The sequence below is a fragment of the Vombatus ursinus genome, unplaced genomic scaffold, assembly GCF_900497805.2.
Source record: "Vombatus ursinus unplaced genomic scaffold, bare-nosed wombat genome assembly UNPS02005659.1, whole genome shotgun sequence".
Taxonomy (NCBI): Eukaryota; Metazoa; Chordata; class Mammalia; order Diprotodontia; family Vombatidae; genus Vombatus; species Vombatus ursinus.
The window spans coordinates 24161400-24186250 of record NW_020945437.1 but is presented as its reverse complement, the minus strand read 5'-3'; the positions used below and the strand labels follow the sequence as shown (position 1 = coordinate 24186250).

The 24851-nt window shown below is 40.9% G+C and overlaps 1 protein-coding gene across 3 annotated transcripts in view; it reads right to left on the bottom strand.

Moving 5' to 3' along the window:
• LOC114032817 (mitochondrial uncoupling protein 3-like) overlaps positions 1 to 24162 on the bottom strand; it is a 37053-nt gene extending 12891 nt beyond the window's left edge. For 2 of the 3 annotated variants that reach the window (XM_027848289.1, XM_027848291.1), the window contains exons 1-6: positions 24090 to 24148; positions 16881 to 16980; positions 9131 to 9343; positions 8289 to 8499; positions 7121 to 7321; positions 2864 to 2965 (exon numbers count right to left, since the gene is read on the bottom strand). In XM_027848289.1, the coding sequence (XP_027704090.1) occupies positions 2864 to 2965; positions 7121 to 7321; positions 8289 to 8499; positions 9131 to 9256 (640 nt within the window). In that variant the 5' untranslated portion in view covers positions 9257 to 9343; positions 16881 to 16980; positions 24090 to 24148. Of the gene's footprint in view, positions 1 to 2863; positions 2966 to 7120; positions 7322 to 8288; positions 8500 to 9130; positions 9344 to 16880; positions 16981 to 24089 lie in introns of all 3 variants that reach the window. The other variant, XM_027848290.1, reaches the window with a different exon arrangement.
• Positions 24163 to 24851: the final 689 nt, after the last annotated feature.

Genomic DNA, 24851 nt, shown 5'->3' with positions numbered 1-24851 from the left:
TCTATCTATCTATCTATCTATCTATCTATCTATCTATCTATCTATCTATCCAAACATACAATTTTTTCCCTCCCACTACCCTAATACTGACAAAGGACTCATGAGTTACAAATATCATCTTTCCCTGCAGGAATGTAAACAGTTCAACCTTAATAAGTCTCTTATGATTTCTCTTTCCTGTTTACCTCTTCCATGTTTCACTTGAGTCTTGTATTTGAAGGTCAAATTTTCTATTCAGCTCTGGTCTTTTCCTCAGGAATGCTTGAAAGTCCTCTATTTCATTGAATGACCATTTTTTTTACCATGAAGGATTATACTCAGTTTTGCTGGGTAGGTGATTCTAGGTTGTAGTCCTAATTCCTTTGCCCTCTGGAATATCATACTCCATGCCCTCCGGACCCTTAAAGTAGAAGCTGCTGAATCTTGTGTTATCCTGATTGTGTTTCCACAATACTTGAATTGTTTCCTTCTGGCTGCTTGCAATATCTTCTCCTTGACCTGGGAATTCTGGAATTTGGCTACAACATTCCTAGAAGTTTTCCTTTGGGGATCTCTTTCAGGAGGTGATCAGTGGATTCTTTCTATTTCTATTTTGCCCTCTGGTTCTAAAGTATCCATGCAGTTTTCCTTGATAATTTCTTGAAAGATGATGTCTAGGCTCTTTTTCTGATCATGGCTTTCAGATAGTCCAATAAGTTTTAAGTTCTCTCTCCTGGATCTATTTTCCAGGTCAGTTGTTTTTCCAATGAGTTATTTCACATTCTCTTCTATTTTTTCATTCTTTTGGATTAGTTTTACAGTGCCTTGATTTCTCAAATTGTCTCTAGCTTCCAGTTGCTCCATTCTAATTTTTAAAGAAGTATTTTCTTCAGTAAGCTTTTGGACTTCCTTTTCCATTTGGCTAATTTTGCTTTTAAGGGCATTCTCCTCCTCATTGGTTTTTTGGACCTCTTTTGCCATTTGGGTTAGGCTATTTTTTAAGGTGTTATTTTCTTCAGTATTTTTTTGGGTCGCCTTTAGCATCACTTTCAGTTTTTCCTCTATTTCTCTTGCTTGCTTCTCAAAATCCTTTTTGAGCTCTTCCATGGCCTGGGACCAATTCATATTTTTCTTGGAGGCTTTGGATGTAGGAGTTTTGGTTTCATTGTCTTCTTCTGGTTATATGTTTTGATCTTCTTTGTCATCAAAGTAAGATAATATAGTCTGACTCTTTTTGCGCTGCTTGCTCATGATCCCAGCCAATTACTTGAGTTATAAACTCTTTGTTAAGGTAAGGGTCTGTTTCCAGCGTGGAGAATGTACTGTCCCAAGCTTCAGGGTTTTTGTGCAGCTGTGTTCAGAGATACTTCTAGGGACCTGTAAATTTTCAGTTCTTCCAAGGTGGTATGATCAAGGGCAAGGTGTTTACTCCTTTCCTGGCCTGTGCTCTGGTCTATGAGTACTCTTTTCTGTCTTGGAACTGTGAGGAGGGTTTCCTCTCCATAGCCACCACAAGCTCCACCACGCCAGCGCTCCTTCTTGCCCCAGGACCGCCACCCAGAGCTGTGACCCAGATCCAAGGAAGGGCAAAGCAAGAGAATCCTGCACCAGCAGAGAGATTCCTGCAATCCCCCTCTGATCAGCCACTCAATTCCCCCTCAGTCTGTGGGCTGGAAGCTCAGGAGGCAGCCACTGCCCCCACTGAGGGCGGGGACTGGAGCTGAGACCACCCGCTTCTCTCTCTCCCTGCTGACACAGACTTTTCTACTGACCTTCCAAGTTGTCTTTGGCGTTCCTGGGTTGAGAAGTCTGGAAAACTGCCACAGTTGCCCGCAATTCAGTCCTCTGAGGCCTGCTCCAAGGTCCCCGCGGCCTGCGCGCCTCTCCCAGTTTGGTGCGATACACTTTTCTAATTAACCATCCAGGCTGTCTTGGGCTGGAAATTTGTTTCATTCTGTCTTTTTGTGGGTTCTGCTGCTTTAGAATTTGTTTAGAGACATTTTTTTTATAGGTATTTGGAGGGGCTTGGGGGAGAACTCAAGCAAGTCACTGCTTTTACTCCGCCATCTTGGCTCCGCCCCAGGGCCTGGGTTTTTTAATCTTTAAAATTAGAAAGTTGGACTAGATCACCTTTAAAGTTCCTTCCAACTCCAACTCTGTGATCCAATGAGGGCAGGACCAATGGCTTGTGCTTCTCTATTACCTTAGCGTGCTGAGCATAGAGGCTGCAGTTATGTAGTAGGTGCTCAGCAAATATTGACAGTCACAGAACCACTGACTATTAGAGTTGCAAGTAATCTTAGAGATCTAGTCCAGGGGGATTTAACCATTTTTGTGTCATGGATCCCTTTGGCAGTCTGATAAAGCCTATGGAGCCCTCATAAAGTGATAAATGCAATAAAAATAAAAAATACAAAATAAACATACAAGATTGCAAAGGAAACCAATTATATTGAAATATTAGTTATCAAAATATTTTTTTAAAAGTTCACAGCTCCCTAACCCCCCCCCAGATTAAGAACCCCTGATTCTAGTCCAACTCTCTCATTTTGTAGAAGAGGAAACTGAGGCCAAGATGTAAAGCGACCTGCCCAGGGTCACAGAGCAAATCAGTAGAAAGTCAGGACTATAAATGCAGGACTCATGGCTTCCACAGCAGGATCTTTTTTCCCTGTGCTGGGATTGTTTGACATACTGGTGGACCCACCATGGTACCATCTACTTTTTCTAAAAGCTGAAGTAGGTTCCAGTTGCCCTGAGGTTGACACTCATTCTGTTGGCAGTGCCTTTTTCTTTCCCCATTCTCTGTTCACTGAAGGAGTCTCAGGTGGGTCTGTGAGGGAGATGAAAATTGCATTGTTTATAGAAAAGCCCGGAGCCTTACCAGACATCAGGCAGTGGTCTATCAGTGACTCCTTTATCATATCATAGGTCACCATCTCAGCACAGTTGACAATGGCATTTCTGGTGATGTTGGGCAAAATTCCTGTTAGAGAGAGGGAAAGGAATGGGTCAGCAAGGATAGGAGCCAATTCAATAAACATTTATTAATTGCCTACGAGATGAGGAGCAGGATGCTAGACTTTGGGAGAAGCGGCAAGCTTAGATGAGCCCTGGTCTAGAGCCCACAGTCTAGTAGAGGGATGAGACAAAAATACCGACCGATAAATACTCAACAATAGAATCCTCTGGATGGACTGGGGGAAGGGGTGTCAGTCATTTAATCCAATCATGTGCTTTTGATTAGGATCTCAAATATTGTAGTCATGAGATTCTACCAGGGTTTAAAGCCCATGCCCCAACTCTCCCCCTGCAACAAGATGGTTAATGATACTGGAAAGTCTTTCCTCATATCTAAGCCAAATCCTCAGCGTCCAAGATAGTGTCAGATAGAAGGGACCAAAGGATAGGGAGGAATTCGTCACCTAGGGTTCATTGACAGATCTGATGGACGGATCTGGGAAAAATTTGGGGGAAAATTGGGAAGGGGAAATATTATAAATTCATTTTCACTCATCTCTAATTGAAATTTAGCATTTCCTTTAATTATGAATTTTAAAAAATATTATTTTTGGGAAGGCACCTAGACTGCTGAAGGTATCCATGACATACAAAAGATTAGGGACCCCTGTCTTAGAAACCATCTGGTCTAATTCTGTTATTTTCTAGATGAGGAAACTGAGAGACCTGCTTAAAGTCACTGAATTAGTGATAGAACTGGAACAAAAAAGGCAAAGCCTTCTGCCTGAGTCCTTCTTCTGGACAGAGTCCAGGACTCTTTCCACTGCACTTGAACCAGGTGCTGAGGAGGCCTGTTTGCGGCAGAAGAGACTTTGTTGGCAAAGGAGCCTTGGTTTCTGGTTCTGCCTCTTCCCCTAAGATACTGCCTGGGAAAGAAGTAAAGTCCCTGGATATTCCAGCTGTCGTGAGGAAAGTGCTGTGCACACCCCCAAAAGGGAATAGAAATGGGAGCTGCCATTACCAGTCTTATATACTGCAGCTTCTCATACAGGCCCCCAGAACAAAAAATTAGGCAACCTGCACTTTATGCTGTGGCTGGGCCTATCCTTTCTTCAAATACACGTGCAGGAAAATTGCTCCTGGCCTTGGGGATGCAGCTTTTGTTTAGAGGCTGGGAGCTGCCCCTAAAGCAACTCTAGCCCGCCAGTCCTCTGCCCAATAGTGCCCTTTAAAGAATAGCCACATAGAAATCCCACTGTTTAAGGCTGTGCTTTGGGGCACAGATCCTTACTGTGGTGTTCACAGATTCCCAGTTGTTTTGTAGATCACGTTCAGTGACTCTGTGAACTTGGATGGCATGAAACATTACATTTTAATTATTTCACCATAATTGATTTTCTTTGCAATCCTATGCATTTTATTTATGTAAAAACATTATTCTGAGAAGTGGGGGGGAGGGTCTGTTCATAGGTTTCACCTAAACTGCCCGAGTTGTCCAGGGCACAAAAAAAGGCTTCAGGCCATCCTTAAAGAGTGTGTTCTCTTTCCTACTTGGTTATTTATTCTAGAATCCAAAACATCAAAGCTTGAAAGGAGCAGAATAAAGGGTGTCTGATCTGGGAGCAGTGGGACCTTACAAAACAATAAGCACTATTGTATTTGTTGTGAGCAGGGCAGAAAGACAGAGATAGAAAGTTTAGATAAAATTCAGTCCCTCACCTCATGGAGAGATAACAGTGAGAGATAGTATATATAATTTATGAACCCAAATCACTGTTACATATTATAATTATATGGATTATAGATTATATTATATGTTATTATATATTACATATTTACATATTTACATATAGGTTGTTATTCAGTTGTGTGTAGCATTTTGTAACCCTATACGGAGTTTTCTTGGCAAAGTTACTCAGGTGGTTTGCCATTTCCTTCTCCAGGTCACTTTACAAATGAGGTAACTGAGGCAAACAAGGTGAAGTGACTTGCTCAGGGTCACACAGATAGTAAATGTCTGAGATTTGATCTCAGGAAGATGTCTCTTCCTGATTCCAAGTCCAGTGCTCTATGTACTATGGTGCCACCTAACTGCCCTATAGGTATAGATAGATAGATAGATAGATAGATAGCTATAATATGTAATATTACATGGCAAGCACATTAGAGGAATGGAAATAAAGTGCTATACGTGGGAATTTTATCACCTGGGAGGATTGGGTGAGGCTTTTGTGAAGGAAGAAGAACTTGAGCCGGGCTTTGAAGGATGACCAGGGATTCAGCATCAAAGGGTGGGTGCAGGGGGGAACACTTACTACTACTAATAACGACATCCCCCAGTTCTTCAGTGCTTTAAGGTTTGCATAGCACTTTATACATCGTATTTCATTTGAGCCTCCAAGAACCCTGGGAGGTAAGCTTTCCCTTAAGAATTTGTTCTGTGAAGTTTGGGTTCAGTCAAAGGCCCACACTTGAGGACTTAGAGGGCTACATGTGGCCTTGAGGCTGCAGTAGGCCCTAGAACATATATCAGAACTGAAAAGAATTTGATTTCAACATGTGAAGGTTCTGTGATTTTTGTAGGCATGGGAACTCCTCCCTCCACCCATGTCATTCATCACTTCTCTACTAGCACTTAGCAGAGGCTTCATGATTTGCTGCAGCCAAGAAATTAATCCTCTTGAGGGCAGCTTGGGGCTGCCCCTAGACGGCAGCCTTCCCAGCTTGGTAGGAGCTGCCCGAGTTTGTGTTCTACCAGCAAATCTTTCAAGAACCCGCTGACATCAACACACTGCAATGGAGCAATAGAACAGGACTTTACTGGAGGAAAACACAGCTTGCTGGGTCTAAAAGGGACCTTTGAACAAGAGGGACAGACCTGGAAGTCTCTTAGAGATCACACTGTCCAGTGCCCCCTTATTTTACTGGCGAGCAATAGATTCAGAGAGAAGGGATTTGCCTTCGGTCCCACAGGGGCAGAGCTGGGATCCAGGTCTTCTAATTACAATAACAGGTGGTATTTGTAAAGCACTTTTAAGTCTACAACTTTGCGTATATTATCTCGTTTGATCCTCACAACTCTGTGAAGTAAATGCAATTATTATTCCCATTTTGTAGTTGAGGAAACTGAGGTAAAGAGAGGCAAAGTGACTTGCTTAGGGTCACACAGGTAATAAGTATCCAAGGCATGATTTGAATTTAGGACTTTGTGACACCAAAGCCATCCAGCTGCCTGAGAGGTATTCCAAGTACCCTATCCTTTCCACTATACGTTGATCATAGTCCTAGCATGTTTTTAGTGCTCGAAGAGACCTGAATAGCCACCTAGTCCAACCTCCCTCTGTGATCTTCCCAACATTCGGTTCTCCAGCCTCCGTGTGAAGACCTCAGGGAGGAGGAGCGCTCTACCTGCCACTGTTCTGCTGCGCTCAAAGTTCTCCTGCTTTCCTCCTCCTGAGTTTAATTCTGCCCCCTTGAGCCCATGAGAGAGAATTCTGCTCCTTCTACTCTAAGATAGCCCTTCAGATGTTAGAAAATAGCAACCATTCCCTAAGCCTCCAGAGCCTTTTCTCAAGGCAAAGTATCTTCAGTGCCCTCAGCTGAGTCTCATCCATGGGTCACAGAATGGCCTGAGTCAGAGACCTGACTCAGGTCTCTGAGTAATAAAATTAATAATAAATTAGAATTAATTTAGGTAATAAATTAGTCAATTAGGGTGTCTTTAGGGGATAATGGCTTAATACATGCTTGTTGACTAAATATTCTTTCTCCCAGATAATTTAAGTTTTCAGTACCTCAGGAAAGAACAGTGAGCTCAGCATCAGAAAGCTTGTGTTTGAATCCTAGCTTCAACACTTCCTAGCAGTGTGACTGGAGACAAGTGATTCACCTCTCTGAGCCTGTTCCTTCATTTTTAAACTAGGAATACTTGTATGACCTACCTCTTGGGGTGTTGTGAAAAAAGTGCCTTGTAAACCTGAAAGCACTATAGACATGGCCATTCTTATTATTAGGGGACTATGGTCCCTGTGTCTGGATGATGGGGGAATAGTTGTTTTGGTATGGGATGTTACTTCAGGACCCTTTAAATCCACCACCTCCTCTACCCACTTAGGAGGTCCTGATTCTTTGGGTAGCACTAGTCCTGCTCAGTGCCAGGAACTCTAGAACCAAGACCCACCTTTCCACAGGCCCCTGATCCCTTCCTCCCTGGCAATTGTCCTGTAGGCATCTATTGTCCCGCTGTATTTTTGGCTGCTTCCTGGTCCCAGTCGGACACTGGCCTGGAAACGCACCTTCACCACATCTGTGGGTTGAGCACAGGTCACGGCCATAGCTCCTGTTGTGCATCCTGCCAGGATCCGAATGATGATGCTGGAGTCTGTTGTGGGGCAAAAGATGAAGAGGAGAGCAAAAGGGGAAGGGGTGAGTCAGCATCCTGCCAGGTCTCTGACAGAAATTTTATGATCCCTGATCTAGTATAATCAGTCCTATTTCTATAGTGCATTATTATTATTATTATTTTTTTAAAGGCAATTGGGGTTAAGTGACTTGCCCAGAGTCACACAGCTAGTAAGTGTCAAGTGTTTGGTCTGAGGCCGGATTTGAACTCAGGTCCTCCTGACTTCAGGGCCAGTGCTCTATCGACTGCGCCACCTAGCTGCCCCTATAGTGCATTATTCTTTACAAAATAACTTTATAATAACTCTATGAGGCAGATTGGCCAAGAATCATTATACCCATTTTACAGATGTGTAACTGAAGCTCAAGGAGACTAGTTTGGTCAGGATCAGACAACTAACAAGCTTTGGAGACAGAATTTGAACCTACTTTCAATCTCTCTTTTTTTAAACTTTAAGATCATAGGATTAGGATTATAGATTGAAATATACTTTAGTAGTCCCAACATTTTTCTTAATGGGCAGAGAAACAGGCCCAGAAAACTTGGTTAAAGTCACATGGCTAGTAAGAGAAAGCTGGGATTTGGCCTTCAGTCATCTTGTTTTAGAGCCAGTGATCTTGCTATTATATTCTACATGTGTGAATTCTGCTGTTTCCCTTCCTCTCAAGTTTTCATATATAAGCATTTGTTTGCCTGGTATATCCCCCCCCCCCCAGCAGAATGTAAGCTCCCCAAGGAGGCATTCAATATTTTTCACTTCATCATTGGATCCCTAGCAAGGAGCACAGTGGTCTTTGCACAAAAGAGGTGCTTCACCAATGTTTGTTATATTGGCTGGCATTAGAAATCAAGACAGTTCTGCCTTTTGTACTTGGGTGCCTCCCTCTATCCTGGTCTGTTGCCTCCTGGGTCTAAGATTCATCTTCTCTCTGACTCCAACACTCACATTCTGCTCCCTTGGGTGTGTAGAACTGCTTGACAGAGTCATAGAGGCCAATTCGGATGGAGGCAAAGCTCATTTGGCGCTGCAGCCCAGCCATCAGGCCATTGTAGAGGCTGGTGGGGCCCTCGGTCTTCACCATGGTTATGATGGTACCCAGTACTCCCCGGTATCGCACATTCTTAATTGCCTGCTCTGTCTGGGATTCTCCTTGGATCTGAAGGGCAGAAGAGAGGAGTGAGGAGTCAGGGAAAGGATGATCAGGATCACCGAAGGACTGAGGACAAACCCATGCAAGGACTAGGTGAGGGAAATGGAGAGGTTTAGCCTGGTGGTGACTTAGGGGGCACATGATAACTGCCTTTAAATATTCAAAGGCCTGTTATGTAGAGTATCAGTTAGTCTCAGAATCACAAAATCTAGAAGTGGAAAGAGACCTTGGCATTCATCTAGTCCAAGCTTCTTACTTTACTGGTGAGGAAATGGGCTTGTTCTACCTGGTCCAGAGGGCAGAACTAGACAAATGGGGTGAAGGAAGTTGCAGTGAGACAGATTTTGGTTCACTATAAGGAAAACTTCCTACCAGTGAGAACTGTGCCAAAGTGTAATGGGCTGACATGGGAGAGAGTGAATTCCTTATCATTTGATGCCTTCAGTCAGAGATCAAAGGACCACCTTACTGGGATGGTATACAGGAGAGCCCTTCTTCGGGCAGGGTTTAGACTAGATGGTCTTGGAGGTCCATTCCAGCTCTGAGACAGTCTGTGAGCTGGGAGGGCATAGCGTACTTTAAAACTCAACTCACTCCATCAAACTGAGTGACAATCCTCACCGAAGGGGCCACCTACCTGGAGACGAACTTTGGCTGTGTCCAACGGGAAGGTGATGAGGTCAGCAAAGCAGGCAGCAGCACCAGCCCCTAGGACCTTGACAGCGGTTGTGGGAGGTACATCTGTGGGCTTTAGTCCAACCATGGCCCCAGGAAACTTCTGGTGGGTTTGTACAGTGTTTAAAGTGTTCTCAGAGGAGACTGGCAGCTTAGTAGACTTGTCCTTGGGTGTCTGAAGGAGGTTACAAGAGTTACCAGAAAGAAAGATGATGGTAAATGACCATTCCTCACTAATGTTTGATTTTACATTCCCAGAGCAAGTAAAGACCTTAGTCCCCATTTAGTCTAACTTTCTCTTTTAATAGATAGGAAACCTGAGGCCCAGGGAGGTGGAAAAAGTAGTGTACAAGAAAGTGCAGTGCATGGAAGTCGACTTTGGTTCTAATCTTGGTTCTTGTACTGAACTCAAGGTGAACTTAAAGCCTCCTAGGGTTTGGTTGGTTTTATCTGTGTATGAAAAGTCAGGAATATAGCTAGGCAGGTAAGAGAGGCAGGTGGCCTTGCCTCCTGGGGTTAGCATTATGAAAGGGATATAATAACAGAGTTTAAGATGTTACTGTATTAGCAAGGTTATTAACACTTGATCCTCTCTTTATGAAGTATAAGTTTGGGATTGACTGGGCTGAAAAGTGGCCAAGTTCTGGAAGCTTTTAAGTGGTTAAATCTGAACACAGTGTAAAAGCCATTGGAGAGTTCTGGCCAGTCAGACATGGAGCCGTTGTGATCCTTGCTTGCCAATGCATCTCTATCAGAGGGCATCTAGGTAGATGAGGAGGAGAACTTCCTTCATTTCTGTTCTTATAGGCTACGCCCCTTTGAAGCAGAACTCCTCAACTGAGAGGAGACATGATACCCAGTGAGAAGCAGAAGGATAAAAAAGGTCAGTTTGACCTAAATTCTCTGAAGCTAGTTGGAAATCAATGGAATGAGAAATGTTAACAAGATTGTAACATTTAAAATTTTTTTTGATTCCAAATTTTCTTCCTCCCATCCCTCCCCAACCCATTGAGAGGGCAAAGAATATATCAGTTATACATGTGAAATAATGCAAAACATATTTCCATATAAGTTATGGAAAAAAAGCAAGAAAAATAAAGAAAGTTAAAGAAAAGGAGGCTTCAATCTGCACTCAGTTTGTCAGTTCTCTCTCTGGAGTGGATACCATTTTTCATCATGGGTCCTTTGGAATTTTCTGGGTTCACTGTATTTATTAGAGTAGCTAAGTCTATCACAGTTGATCATCATTACAATATTGTTGTTTTTCTGTACAATGATCTCTTGGTTCTGCTCACTTCACTTTGAATCAGTTCATATAAGTCTTCCCAGGTTTTTCTGGAACCATTGTACTGGTTATTTCTTATAGCACGATAGTAGTCCATCACATTCATATACCATAGCTTGTTCAGTCATTCCCCAATTGATGGTTATCCCTTAAATTTCTAATTCTTTGCCACCACAAAAAAAGAGCTGCTATAAATACTTTTGTACATATAGGTCCTTCTTCTTTTTCTTTAATTTCTTTGGGATATAGATCTAGTAGTGGTATTGCTGAGTCAAAGGGTATGCACAATTTTATAGCCCTTTAGGTGTAGTTCCAAATTGTTCTCCTGAATGGTTGTATTAGTTCACAATTCCACCAACAGTGCATTAGTGTCCCAGTTTTTCCACATCTCCTCCAGCATTTGTCATTTTTCTTTTCTGTCATGTTAGCTAATCTGATAGGTGTGAGTTGGTACCTCAGTTGTGTTAATTTGCATTTCTCTAATCAATGGTGATTTAGAGTCTTTGTTCATGTAACTACTGATAGCTTTAATTTCTTTCTCTGAAATCCGCCTGTTCATATTCTTTGACCATTTATTAATTGGGGAATGGTTCCTTTTTTTATAAATTTGACTCAATTCCCCATATATTTTATAAATGAGAACTTATTAGAACTTACTATAATTCCCCACCCCCAGCTTTCTGCTTTCCTTTTAATTTTGGCTAAATTGGTTTTGTTTAGGCGAAACCTTTTTTATTTCATATAATAAAAATAATCAATTTTATTTCCTGTGATCTTCTCTATATTCTTGTTTGGTCATAAACTCTTCCCTTGTCCATAGATCTAATAGGTAAATTTTTTCCATGCTTACCTACTTATGACATCACCCTTTATGTCCAAATTATGTACCTATTTTGACTTTATCTTGATATTCAGTGTGAGATGTTGGTCTATGTCTAGTTCCTGCCAAACTGCTTTCCAGTTTTCTCACAATTTTAGTCAAATGATAAGTTCTTGTCCATAAAGCTTGGATCTTGGGGTTTATCAAACACTAGATTATTATGGTCATTTACTACTGTGTATTGTGTACCTAATCTAGTCAACTGATCTACCACTCTATTTCTTAGCCAGTACCAGATTGTTTTGATGATTACTGCTTTGAATATAGTTTGAAATCTGGTGTTGTAAGGCCACTGTCTTTCCACACTTCTTTTTTATTGATTCCCTTGATATTCTTGACCTTTCAGATGAATTTTGTTTTCATTTTGGTAGTTTGATTGGTATGGCACTAAATATAATAAATTAATTTAGATGGAATTACAATTTTTATTATATTGGCTCAGCCTATCCATGAGCGATTAATATTTCTCCAATTGTTTAGATCTGTCTTTATTTATGTGAAAAGTGTTTTGTAATTGTATTCATAAAGTCCCTGGGTTTGTCTTGGCAGGTAGACTCCCAAGTAGTTTGTGTCTGTAGTTGTTTTAAATGGACTTTCTCTATCTCTTCTTGCTGTGTTTTGTTGGCAATATATAGAAATGCTGATGATTTATGTGGGTTTATTTTATATCCTGCAACTTTGCTGAAGTTGTTAATTGTTTCAACTAGTTTTTAATTGATTTTCTAGGGTTCCTTAAATATACCATCATATCATCTGCAAAGAGCGATAATTTTGTTTCTTCATTGCCTATTCTTATTCCTTCAGTTTCTTTTTTTTTGTCTCATAGTTGTAGCTAGCATTTCTAATCAATTTTGAATAATGGTGATAATGGACATCCTTGCTTCAACTCTGATCTTATTGGGAAGATCTTGTTTATTACAGATAATGATTGCTCTTGGTTTTAGATAGATACTACTTATCATTTTAAGAAAGGCTCCATTTATTCCTATGCTTTCTAGTGTTCTTAATAGGAATGGCTGTTGTATTTAGTCAAAAGTTTTTTCTGTCTCTATTGAGATAATCATATGATTTTTGTTTATGTTATTAACATGGTCAATTATGCCGATAGTTTTCCTAATATTGAACTAGTTTTGCATTCCTGGTATAAATCCCACCCAATTATAATGTATAATCTTTGTGATATATTGCTGTAAATTCCTTGCTAGTATTTTATTTAATATTTTTGATTCAATATTGATTAGAGAAATTGGCCTATAGTTTTTTTTTTCTGTTTTTGCTCTCTCTGGTTTGGGTATCAAAATAATATTTGTGTTATAAAAGGAATTTGGTAGGACTCCTTCCTTACCTATTCTTCTTAATAATTAATATAATATTGGAATTAACTGCTCCTTAAATGTTTGATAGAATTCACTTGTAAATTCATTTGGTCTTGGGGATTTTTTCTTACAGAGCTCATTCATGGCTTATTCAATTTCTTTTGCTAAGATAGGGTTATTTAAGTATTCTATTTCCTCTTTTGTTAATTTGAGCAATTTAAATTTTTGTAAATATTCATCCATTTCACTTAGATTGTCAGTTTTACTGGCATGTAATTGGGCAAAATAGGTCCTAATAATTGTCTCAATTTCATCTTTGTTGGTGGTATATTCTTCCTTTTCATTTTTAATGCTAGTAACTTGGTTTTCTTCTTTCTTTTTTAAAAAATCAAATTAAACAATGGTTTATTTATTTTATTGTTTTTTCCCCATAAAACAAGCTCCTAGTTTTATTTATTAGTTCAATTTTTTTTACTTTCAATTTTGTTAATACTTCCTTTGATTTTCAGAATTTCCACTTTGTTCTTATTTAATCAGAGATTTTTAATTTGCTCTTTTTCTAGTTTTTTTTGATTGCATGCCCAATTCATTGATCTGCTCTTTCTCTCTTTTATTGATACATGCTTTTAGAGATATACATTTTTCCCTGAGTACTGTTTTGGTTGCATCCCAAAAGATTTGGAAGGTTGTCTCATTGTTGTCATTTTCTTTAATGGAATTATTGATTATTTTTGTGATTTGCTCTTTGACCCACTCATTCTTTGGGAATGGATTATTTAATTTCCAATTAATTTTTAATCCAGAGTTTCACAGCCCTTTTTTGAATATAATTTTTATTGCATTGTGGTCTGAAAAGGGTTCATTTAGTATTTCTGCTTTTCTGTATTTGATTATGATGGTTTTATGTCCTACTATTTGTGAAGGTACCACACAGAACTGAGAAAAAGGTATACTTCTTTCTGTTCCCATTCAACTTTTTTTAGAAGTCTATTATATCTAAATTTTCTAAAATTCTATTTACCTACTTAACTTTTTTCATATTTATTTTATGGTTAGATTTATCTAGCTCTGAGACAGGAAAGTTGAGGTCTTTCACTATTATAATTTTACTATTTCTTTCTGCAACTCATTTAACTTTTCCTTTAAGAATTTATATGCTGTGGCATTTGTATATGCCATGTATATATGTTTAGTTTCAATATGACTTCATTGTCTATGATATCTTTTAGCTAAATGAAGTTTGCCTGATTATTGCTTTTTTTTTTTTTCAGTTGGGCAATGGGGTTAAGTGACTTGCCCAGGGTCACACAGCTAGTAAGTGTTATGTGTCTGAGGTCAGATTTGAACTCAGGTCCTCCTGATTTCAGAACTGGTGCTCTATCCACTGAGCCACCTAGCTGCCTCTCCTGATTATTGCTTTTAATTAGGTCTATTTTTGCTTTTGGTTTGTATGAGTTTGTGATTTCTACCCATGCTTTTTTTTTCCCCCTTCAACTGAAGCATAAAAGATTCTGCTTCAGCCCCTTATTTTAACTCTATGTGTGTCTTTTTGTTTCAAGTGTGTTTCTTATAAACAACATATTGTTGGATTCTGGTTTCTAATCTATTTTATTATCCTCTTCCTATTAGTGAGTTCATCCCATTCATATTCAGTTATGATTATTGACTGTATATTTCCTTTTATCCTATTTTCTTCTGTTTATCCTTTTCTCTCTCTTTTTACCCGGTCCCTCTGCAAAAGTCTGTTTTGCTTCTGACCACTGCCTCCACTTTTTCTGATCACCCTCCCTTTTCTTGTTCCTTTCTCTTCCTACTTCCCTGTTGGGTAAGATAGATTTCTATCACAAAATGAGTGTGTGTGTGTGTGTGTGTGTGTGTGTGTATTCTTCCCTCTTTGAACCAGTTCAGATGTGAGGTTCAAGCATTGGCTATTCTCCTCACATTTTCCCCTCCACTGTAAAAGCTCTTGCATGTTTCTTTTATGTGAAATAATTTTCCCCTTTCTTCCTCCCTCTTCCCTCTTCTTCCAGTGAATCTCTCTTTTTCATCCCTCCACTTTTTTTGAGATGATCCCGATGCATGTGCCCTCTTTCTATGGAGACTCCTAACTCATCTAATAATGATAAAGTTCTTAGGAGTTATAGGTATTATCTTCCCACATAGGAATGTTAACAGATTAACCTTGCCTTATGATTTCTCTTTCATGTTTACTTTTTTATGCGTCTCTTGAGTTTTATGTTTAAATGTAAAATTTCCTATTCAGCTCTGGCTTTTCATCAGGAGTGCTTGAAAGTCTTCTGTTTCATTAAATATCCATTCTCCCCCCTCCCCGCCCCCACCTCGGAGAAGATTATATTCAATTTTGGGAGGTGGGTATTCTTGGTTGTAATCCCAGCTTCTTTGCTTTCCAGAATTTCATATTCCAAGGCCTCCATTCCTTTAATGTGGTAGCTGCTAAATGTTATGTGATCTTAACTGTGGTTCCATGGCATTTGAATGGTTTCTTTCTGGTTGCTTGAAGTATCTTCTCTTTGACTTGAGAGTTTTGGAATTTATCTACAATATTCTTGGGAGTTTTCATTTGGGGATCTCTTTTAGGGGGTGATTTGTGTATTCTTTCAATTTCTATTTTACCCTTTGGTCCTAAGATATTTGAGCAGTTTTCCTTTGTAATTTCTTGAAATATGATGTCTACGTTCTTTTTTTGATCATGGTTTTCCAATAATTCTTAAATTATCTCTCCTTAATCTATTCTCTTTTTTTATATTAAAATTAATTCAAATTTATTTTTAAAAGTTATTTTCAGGTCCAAGTTGCCTCTCTCCTTCCATCCCCTCCCACACCAATTGAGAAGACAAGAAATAGGATACCTATTATACATAGGAACTCATGCAAAACATATTTCCACCTTAGCCACATGGCAAAAGAAAACAACTCAAAAAATAAAGGAAAAGAAAACATTTTTCCATGGGCACTCAGAATTCATCAGTTCTCTCTTTGGAAGTGAATGGTATTTTTCATCATGAGTACTTTGTAATTGTCATGGATCATTGTATTGACCAGAATAATGAAGTTGACCATTATTACAATATTGCTGTTACTGTGTAAAATATTATCCTCATTCTTCTCACTTCACTTATCATCAGCTCATACAAATTTTTATAAGTTTCTCCTCAAAAACATCTTTTTTGTAATTTATTATAGCATATTAGTGTCTTGATATATTTCCTAGATCAGTTGTTTTTAATAGTGAGATATTTCACATTTTCTTCTATTTTTTCATTCTTTTGACTTTGTTTTATTGTTTCTTGATTTCCCATGGAGTCATTAGCTTCCACTTGCCCAATCCTAATTTTTAAGGAATTATTTTCTTTTTTTGTTTTGTTTTGTTTTACTTTTTGGTGAGGCAATCAGGGTTAAGTGACTTGCCCATGGTCACACAGCTATTAAGTGTCAAGTGTCTGAGACCAGATTTGAACTCAGGTCCTCCTGACTCCAAGGCCAGAGGTCTATCCACTGTGCCACTTAGCTGCCCTCAGGAATTATTTTCTTCAGTGAGCTTTTGTATGTCTTCTTCCATTTGGACAGTTCTACTTTTTTAAATGGTTATTTTCATCAGTGAAGTTTCCTACCTCTTTTCCCATTTGGCCAATTCTGTTTTTAAGGTGTTATTTTCTTATTTGAAGTGTGCCTCTTTTACTAATCTGTTAATTGTCTATTCATAATTTTCTTGTATTGTTCCCATTTCTTTTTCCATTTTTTCCTCTACCACTCTTATTTGATTTTTAAAAATAATTTCTTTGCTCTTTCTTTAGCTTGTCCAGGAATTCTTGTTCTGTCCAGTTTGTAGTTTTTTTTTCTTTGAGGCTTTGCTTGTACATTGTGATCTTCCTAGTTTATGTCTTGATCTTCCTTGTCACAACAGTAGTTTTTCCGGTCAGGGTTTTTGTTTTTGTTTTTTAATTTTGTTTTCGTTTTTGTTTTTCATTTTTTTTTTTTGGCTTGTTTTTGTTTTTGCTCATTTTCCCAGCCTACTTCTTGACTTTCAACTTTATGTTAAAGTTGCACTCTGTTCACCTGAGAGGGAGGCACTGTGCCAAACTTTAGGCTTTTTTACACTGCTGTTTTCAGAGCTAGTTCTGAGAGTTTGGAAGTTTTTGGTGCTTCCAAGGTGGCATGATCTGAGGAGAGATGTGGTCACTATTTTCCCAGTCTGTGCTCTGGTCCTTACCTAGGAAGGGTCCTGATTCCCTGCAGCTCCAAATGCTATTGCTCCTCAGTGACTGCTCCTTTGTGACTGAAAGCGTTCTTCTCCACCCTGGAACTGTGACCTGAAAGTGGGTATGGGCAATGAAGTTGCCAAACAGAGTCTGGTTCTACAGGGGGTCCCCTGTAATTTCTTTCTGACCAGTTTCTAATCCCCTTACTGTATCTGGGCTGACAGCTCTTGAAGCTGTTGCTGCTGTTGCAGTCACCTCCAGGGTCCACAGCTAGTGTTGCCCCACTAACCAACCCAGTGTCACAGACCTCTCCTTCTAACCTCCTGAGTTGTCTTGGGCTAGGAAAATGTCTCTTGGCCCAGCTGCTCCAGAATTCAATTTGAGGTGTTATTTTAAAGTTGTTTGGAGGGGATTGTTGGAAGAACTGGGCTGTAAACTTCCTCTACTCTGCCATCTTAGTTCCATGTTAACAAGATTTTAATGAATTGGACAAGTGCTTCATGCAAGTTGGCCTATGTCGATGTAAGCAAGCCTTTTGTGTTATATACTAAAGCTAGCTTAGAAGACTTGAAAGAAGCCCTGTACCAAAAGACTGATGCTCACTGATTGCCCTTGCCAGTAAAGGATGTACTGACAGGGAAATTTGGCACTCTTATCTCTTGGCTATCATTTAGAAATTCAAAGTCTATATGCATGGAGCTCAATTTCAAGTATAAATGGGCAATAATACACTGACTTATATTTTGAACAATACTAGTTTAGCTGGGTAGCAGTGCTAGCCAACTACGAGTTTAATAGATGCTATTGTCTCATGAACACTAATATGATTATATAGGTGCTCTCATGTGATGCCAAGCTGTGATATGAATAGGAACCTGGACAATAGTGAAAGGATGGGCAAATGGAAGAGCTTGTGACTCCCACCAGAGGGTATGCCACCAGTGTACATGAACGATGTTTGACTAAACCAATCTATTTTGCTCCATTTGTACTTGTATAACTGATGGCAAGAACAGATTTGAGGAGTTCTATAAGCCAAGAATCAAGGGAGTAACCCTTAATGATTCAAGTTTCATTCCCTTGAGGACATCTTATTGTTGAAGCAATGAAAGAAGTTGGACCTCGGCAGTGGGACATTCCACCAGACTGTACCCATCTCACAGATAGTACTACCTCAGGCATTTTTACTCTATGCCATGAAGGCATTACATGATGATTTTGGACATTTGAATCAAGAGTGGACACTGGAGAGAGCAAGAAACAGATATTACTGACACAAAGTGGCAGTGAATGCCTCTAAAAAATGTAAAATTTCTGCCCATCCTATTCAAAGGAAAGTTATGAAAGAAACATAAGTACTAGCAAACTTTTGGGGCTTGTTCACATCAGCTTTTTATAGTAAAAACATGAGCACATCCTAATGGTGACTGATCATTTTACCAACATGCACAGACCTACCCAACCGGGAACCAATGCCTCGCATCTCCTTCAGAAGATTGTTCCCTCAGACCTCTTTCCTGTCCCTCTAATATTCACTTTCACTATTATCTATTGATTCTTTCCTTGGAACTACAGATATCTCCAACTCTCCCCCATCCTGAAAAAAACTTTCCCTTGACCCTATCATCCCCTCAAACTATCAACTTGTATCTCTCTTCTCTTTATAGCCAAACTTCTAGGGAAAAAAAACAGTTATCTATTCTTGGTGGCTTTACTTCCTTCCTCTCAGCCTTTTGCAATATGGTTCTAATCTCATCATTCACTATTCTTTCCAAAGTTACCAATGATCTTCTAATTGCCAAATATGATGGTTGACTTTTTCTTAATCCTCATCCTTCTTGACCTCTCCACAACATTTGACACTGCTGACCATTTTTTCTTCCTAGATACTCAATTTTCTCTAGGTTTTCACGAAATTTCTGTTTCCTTCTACTAATCCGACTACTCTTTCTCAGTCTCCTTTGCTGGATCATCATTTGCATCCTGCCCCCTAACTGTGAGTGTATCTCAAGGTTATGTCCTGGGATAAGAATAATCTATTAAAAAAAAGAATAATCTATTTCTTCAGGTAATTTATAGAAAACACACAGGATTATGCTTACCTTCCCATCTCCCCAAATTTATAGCATTTCCCTGAATGCTTTCAATATCTTTATTGCTTAAGACAGAAGACATCCTTCGTGTATGTGGCTCTCAAAGTGTCATTGTGAACCAGTGTTCAACATCAGTACGCTCCTCATGTCAGCTCCCATACTCACAATGGACACATTAATACAAGAAATCTTAGTACCTAATTATTCGAACATGCGGAAGTTATCTTAAAGCAACTGGTCTGACTAGTAAAGGAAGACATTGGAAAACAGGCTGCCTAATTACAGCCTAAAAATATAAGAAAATAAACTAATTTTTCTCTATCGAATCCCTGTAATGTTAAGGGTATCCAAGATGGAAATCTTAGATCAATTCCCATACTCTAGCACCTGTGGAATACCCAACTTGTATGGGGGGGGTTCCCTCCCCACAAAAATCATAATTCATGAGCCCTCACTCACTTGTTACCTCCAATAGTTAGCCAGAGGACATAGTTCAAGGCAAAGAGATATATTAATAAAAACAGAAATGAAAAATTCCCTTATTATATTGGGATATATTTTCCCATGGATATGCACATCAGTGGGCAGTGTGGGAACACACAAGGAATGTGTGGAGAGGCATACATACAGGCATACCTATATGTGTATATATAAATGTATATGTGTATGTGCAATGCACATATATATATTATACACATATGTATACATATATTATACTTTGTATGTATACATTGTATATATACAAATATGTATATACATATTCGTATATGCATATACAATATACGTAGAATACATATATTGCATGTATACACATACATTTATATATAATATAAATAATATAATATAATATATAAATTAAATGTATGTAACATATATGTACCTTTATATATATACACACATTCTATCTCTATCTGTATCTCTATCTCTATATATGGAACATTTATAGCCAGAGCCCATGTGTGTAGAGAGGTCACTCAGGCCTTTGATACAGCAAGATTGCTATGTTTCAGTGAGGTCACTGCACTGGTCTTCCTGGGCCTGTGCCCTACCGATCTCTACGCATTCATCTGGAAACAGATGCTGCTCTGATGGCCACTTGGCTACTGCTGGCTGCTCCTCGGCATGACCGCATTGGGAGCATGGCTATGAAGCATCTCCCTGTGCCTTGCTTCTTGGCTTCTGCTGCAGCCTTCGCTATAGTGTTATCTCTTCCTCACGAGGAAAGTGTGTTCCTCCATGTTCTTTTGATTCAGAGCTAAGAGCTTTTAAAAAATAGCCCTTTTAGAAGATTAGCAATCCTTGCTTCAGTCAAAGAACCAACAATAGCTCTAAGGTTAAAAACAACTTTTTTTCCTTTACAGAGGGGACTATCTGTTCTTTTCCCGAGTCTAGGTTAAAATGCCTTTCTGTCTTTAATAGGATATTATTTGTCCCAGGTGCCAAGATCATTAAATAGAGCCGAGTCCTCTGGGCTAGCTAATGCTCTCCAGCTAAATCTTTTCTTTGGACTCAACTTCCTACTCATTGAGCTTGGGTCTCTATGAGTGTCTTCACTTTAGTTTATGCTGAATATTCTCTATGCCTCCCAATTTTTATCTCTGAAGGCTAGACTTTACCTAGTTATCATCCATGAGTGGGCAAGTTATTATTTGCTTAATAACTGTGGAGTCGTGGGATCCCCTAGTTTCTCATTTCCAAAATCCCTTCCAAACCTCCAAGATCTATGAGTGAGTGGTAAAAGGAGCAGAGACCAGGCTAAGCCCAGGGGCTGAACTGTGCAGGCCTTCTAGCTGCCTTGCCACAACCTTGGCCTATCAACTGAAGCCTAAAGGACTTGGCGTTCCCCCTTAGACTGACTTGCTCTATGTTTTCATCTATAAAGTGAAGAGGTTGGGCGGGACGGTCTCTAAGAGCCCTTGAGCTTTACCTCTTAAGGGTCAGATTTGGTTGATGTGTCAGCTGGTTTTGCTTCACTACTTTTTCATTTGGCTTTTTTATTCTTTGTTAGAAGCGATGGCTCTCCCCTGCCCACCTTTCTGGGTGGGTTGGGGAGAGATATATTTGGAAATGAAGGTGACGCGAAACAAAAGGTATCAACAAGTATGGGAGGCTTTTCTAGCCTGGCCTAGGACGAGTCACAGCCTAAGTTCTGCCCTCGTCTTTCAGGGCCAGGCAGGACAGACCTGTGCTTTCCCTGGCTGCCCTTCAGTAGGAGAGTGTGTTGTCAGTGCCGGGTATGACCTGAGTATCTGGCCGAATTATTCCAATTGTGATCCATGCAGGTGGAACAGGCCCCAGGAGTGCAGAGTCCAGCTCCCCGATAGAGGAATGTCTTCCTCAGATTCATGGCCAAGGAGCCATCCAACCTCTGGTTCCAAGCTTCCAGTGAGCTCACTTTTGTTTATGTCAGTTGCCTGGCCCTCGCTGTTCTGTTAGCAGGGATTACATCAGCGCATTCCACTTTTGGATAGCTCTGACTGTGAGATGATGGGAACTATTTTAATTTTCCTCTTTTCATTTCTGTTTGTCCCTCAGTAAAGGAAGATAGAATGAGATAAGTCATTAACTCAGGGATTACTTACTGCTGTACCTAGAGCACCATAAGCCTAGCAAGCTATCGAGAGGCTTTCTGATTGCCACAAAGTGTGCCTGGAATTGGAAAAATGGACCAATGAGGTTGGTCTCTTCAGTGTCCAGATGGTTGAATCCTAAGTTTAGATTCTTATCTGGAGTCTAGGGTGGAGCAACTGGTCCTGAGTGGGAATCAGGATAGCCTAGTGAAATGTATCTTTGTAGAAGAGTCCAGAAGTTTAGGGTCTGCTAATTAAAGATAATAGGGTTTTCTTATATGTATACATCTAATGACCTTCATTCAGTTGCTATGTTATTTTTGCATGAGTGTATTTTCGTCTCTTTAAGTCTAGGACATGTGGAAACAATGCGGAGAAGGGAAAGAGGAAAACGGGTGCTAGACCCGGGCACCAGAAATACGGTGATGGTGGTGAATGAAGGGTGAGGGGGAGTGGGGAACATCAGGAGGCTTAGATCCCCTATCCTATCCTCTACCCATTATCACCGTCAGATTCCCTGTATCAGGCAAGTTTAGTGAATGTGAAAGTGACAGCTGAAAGCCTGCAGGATGAAGGCAAAGGCTCTGGATTGGTTCCAAGAGAAGGAATTACGGCCCTGGGAAGCTGACTCAGGTCAGGGCACCTGAGGCCCAGCCTTGAGCCTTGGCATCTGTCTGAAGAGTGCCAGGAAGGTTCTCTTCGAGATCCTTCCTTGGTCTGGGAGGCTCAGCCTCAGAACAGGCAGGATCAGTTACACCCTAAATCTGACCACCATTTCTTCATGGGGAGGGGAGGCCCTTTTTCTGGTCACTAGAGGAACGGCTCAGCAGGGCCCCGAAATCTCAGAGAAACTTAGCTCGTGGCCTGGCTTAGTCTGTCATAAAGGGACATCTCCCTGGCCTCTGGTTTAGAGAATGCCCAAGCTGCAAGGGTCCTTGGGGAGTCAGTCCAACTTCCTCATTTTACAGAAGAGGAAACTGAGGCCTAGAGAGGGAAAGGGATCTGCCCTTGCCTTTGTCACATAGTTGCAGAACCCCGGCTGGCCATGTAGAAGCCAGACATTCTGTGCCCCACCCCTTTCATTTTATACTTAATTGCTCTGTATGCTTCCTCATGTCTGGGTTTCCTCAGTCAGATCATCTCTTCACAGGCATGAATCAGGTCTGTCCTTCATTTCTAGGCTTGTAGATGGATATACTGTTGACTGATGGGCCCTAATCACGAGTCTCCCCTCACCACCACAGCCAGTTTAGGAGGCTTAGGCCTGCGAATGGAGACCCAGGACCTCTGTGGGAAACTTGACCCTGCTTTTAACTAGCTGGTGGTGACCTTGTGCTAAGCACTTCTCTTCTCTCATTCCTTGTTTCTACTTCGGTAAAATGGGGGGAATAACCCAGCTCAGTGACTCTGAGGAAGACTCATCTTCCTGAGTTCAAATCTGACCTCACACACTCACTAACTGTGTGACCCTAGGCAAGTCACTTAATCCTGATTGCCTCAGTTTCCTCATCTGTAAAATGAGCTGGAGAAGGAAATGGCAAACCACTCCAGTATCTTTACTAAGAAAATTCCATATGGGGTCACAGAGTCGGACACAATTGAACAACAAGAAATACAAGAAAAAACTGCATCTCAAAGCTCTGCAAAAAAGCCCATTGTGATTACTACTACTATTATAATTATTTAAACCCTAAGCCCCAGGACACTCCCTTATGCTGCCTAGATTTTACTTGCAGCCCAACCTGCCCAGGGATGGGGCTTGGTTAGCAGCATTCAGGGGCATTCAGGGACAAGTGGTATCAGGTCCCTGTTTCCCCTTGTCCTCCTTCTGTGCTCTCACTTTAGCTACCCCCTACCTCCACCCCCATGTGCTCTGGGATCACAGAGCTGTCACCCTTAATGGTTAGCTCAGGGAAACCATCATTTGAGAACGGCTTGGTGCACCTAGGAAGAATCCTGGCCTTGGACACACAAGAGTTAACTGGTCTAGAAGTTAATAGGTGGCTCTGCCATGAACTATGATTACTTCCCTTCTCTGAACCTTTCAGGTGGAATTGGCATTCTTTAAGCTCCTTCCAGCTGTAACATTGTGTAATTCTGTGAGCCAGTCAGGATGACCTTGGGAGTCCAGGCCTAGGGCTAGATCTGGGGCTTAGGTCCCTGCTGGTTCCTTTCAGAGTGGACAGGGCCGGTCCCCCCCACTTAGGGCTCTGTGGCTCTGGGATAATCACTTCTCTGACCCTTGGCCACAGAGGCCAGTGAATTCCAGCACCTCCCTCCTGCCAATAGCAACACAGGAAAGCAGGACAGAGAGACATGTAGGCAAAACAGCCCCAGAGTCCTACACATTTGGGTCTGAGATCACTTTCTCCTATTCTCTCCATACATAATCTTGGGCAAGTCACATTTCCTCTCTGGGTCTCCTTTTCCTCTGTCAAACTAAGCCATTGGACTTGATCTTTAAGGGCCCTCCCAATTCTAGGAGTTTCCAGACTATGGGCCTTAGCCCAGCCTCTGCCAGAGAGAGTGAGATTAATAACCCCTAGGTAGTTCTTACCTGGGTGCAGTCTGGGTGGATGGGGACCGTTTCCTGGAGCAACAGCAGCAGTGCCCTGCTCTGTGCTCTTTGCCATCTGTCTGTCTCTGGGGGCCTGTGGGTGGGCTGGGGCCTATATTTATATACTCCGGCAACCTTATCCTCCAAGAGCCAGGTGACAGCCGCGATCATCCTATGACAGGCAGTGAGGAGGAAGAAGTGGGGATGGTCAGGGGATTTCAGAGCAGAGCCTCTTCTGCACTGCCTGGAACCTGCTGACACTGGCTTCTTGTCACAAGGAGCTGGGGTAGTGGTAGGGGGGAAATCTGTGGGAATGGGAGCGGGCTGGGAGTGGGGAGGAGACAGGGGCCACGTTGATTCCTGGAAAGAGCATGGGGCTTGTAATCAGGAGACCTGGGTTCAAGTTCACATCTGAAATGGCAGGCATTGGCTGGAGGCAGCCCATGGGACTTGGGCTGGAGGCTGGGATGGAAAAGAATTGGTGGGGCCAAGCAGAACAAGTGTAATTCTTCTTTCATAGTTACTGTGTCCTTGCAAGTCTATTTTCCAAGATAAAGATCCCCAATACCTTAAAATCATGTCTTATGGTATAGTTGCAAAGCCTCATGGGGCTCTTCCCTATACTAGTGAGCGTCTTTTTTTTCGCAAGGCAGTTGGGGTTGTGACTTGCCCAGGGTCACACAGCTAGTAAGTGTCAAGTGTCTGAGGTCATATTTGAACTACAGGTCCTCCTGATTCCGGGGCCGGTGCTCTATCCACTGT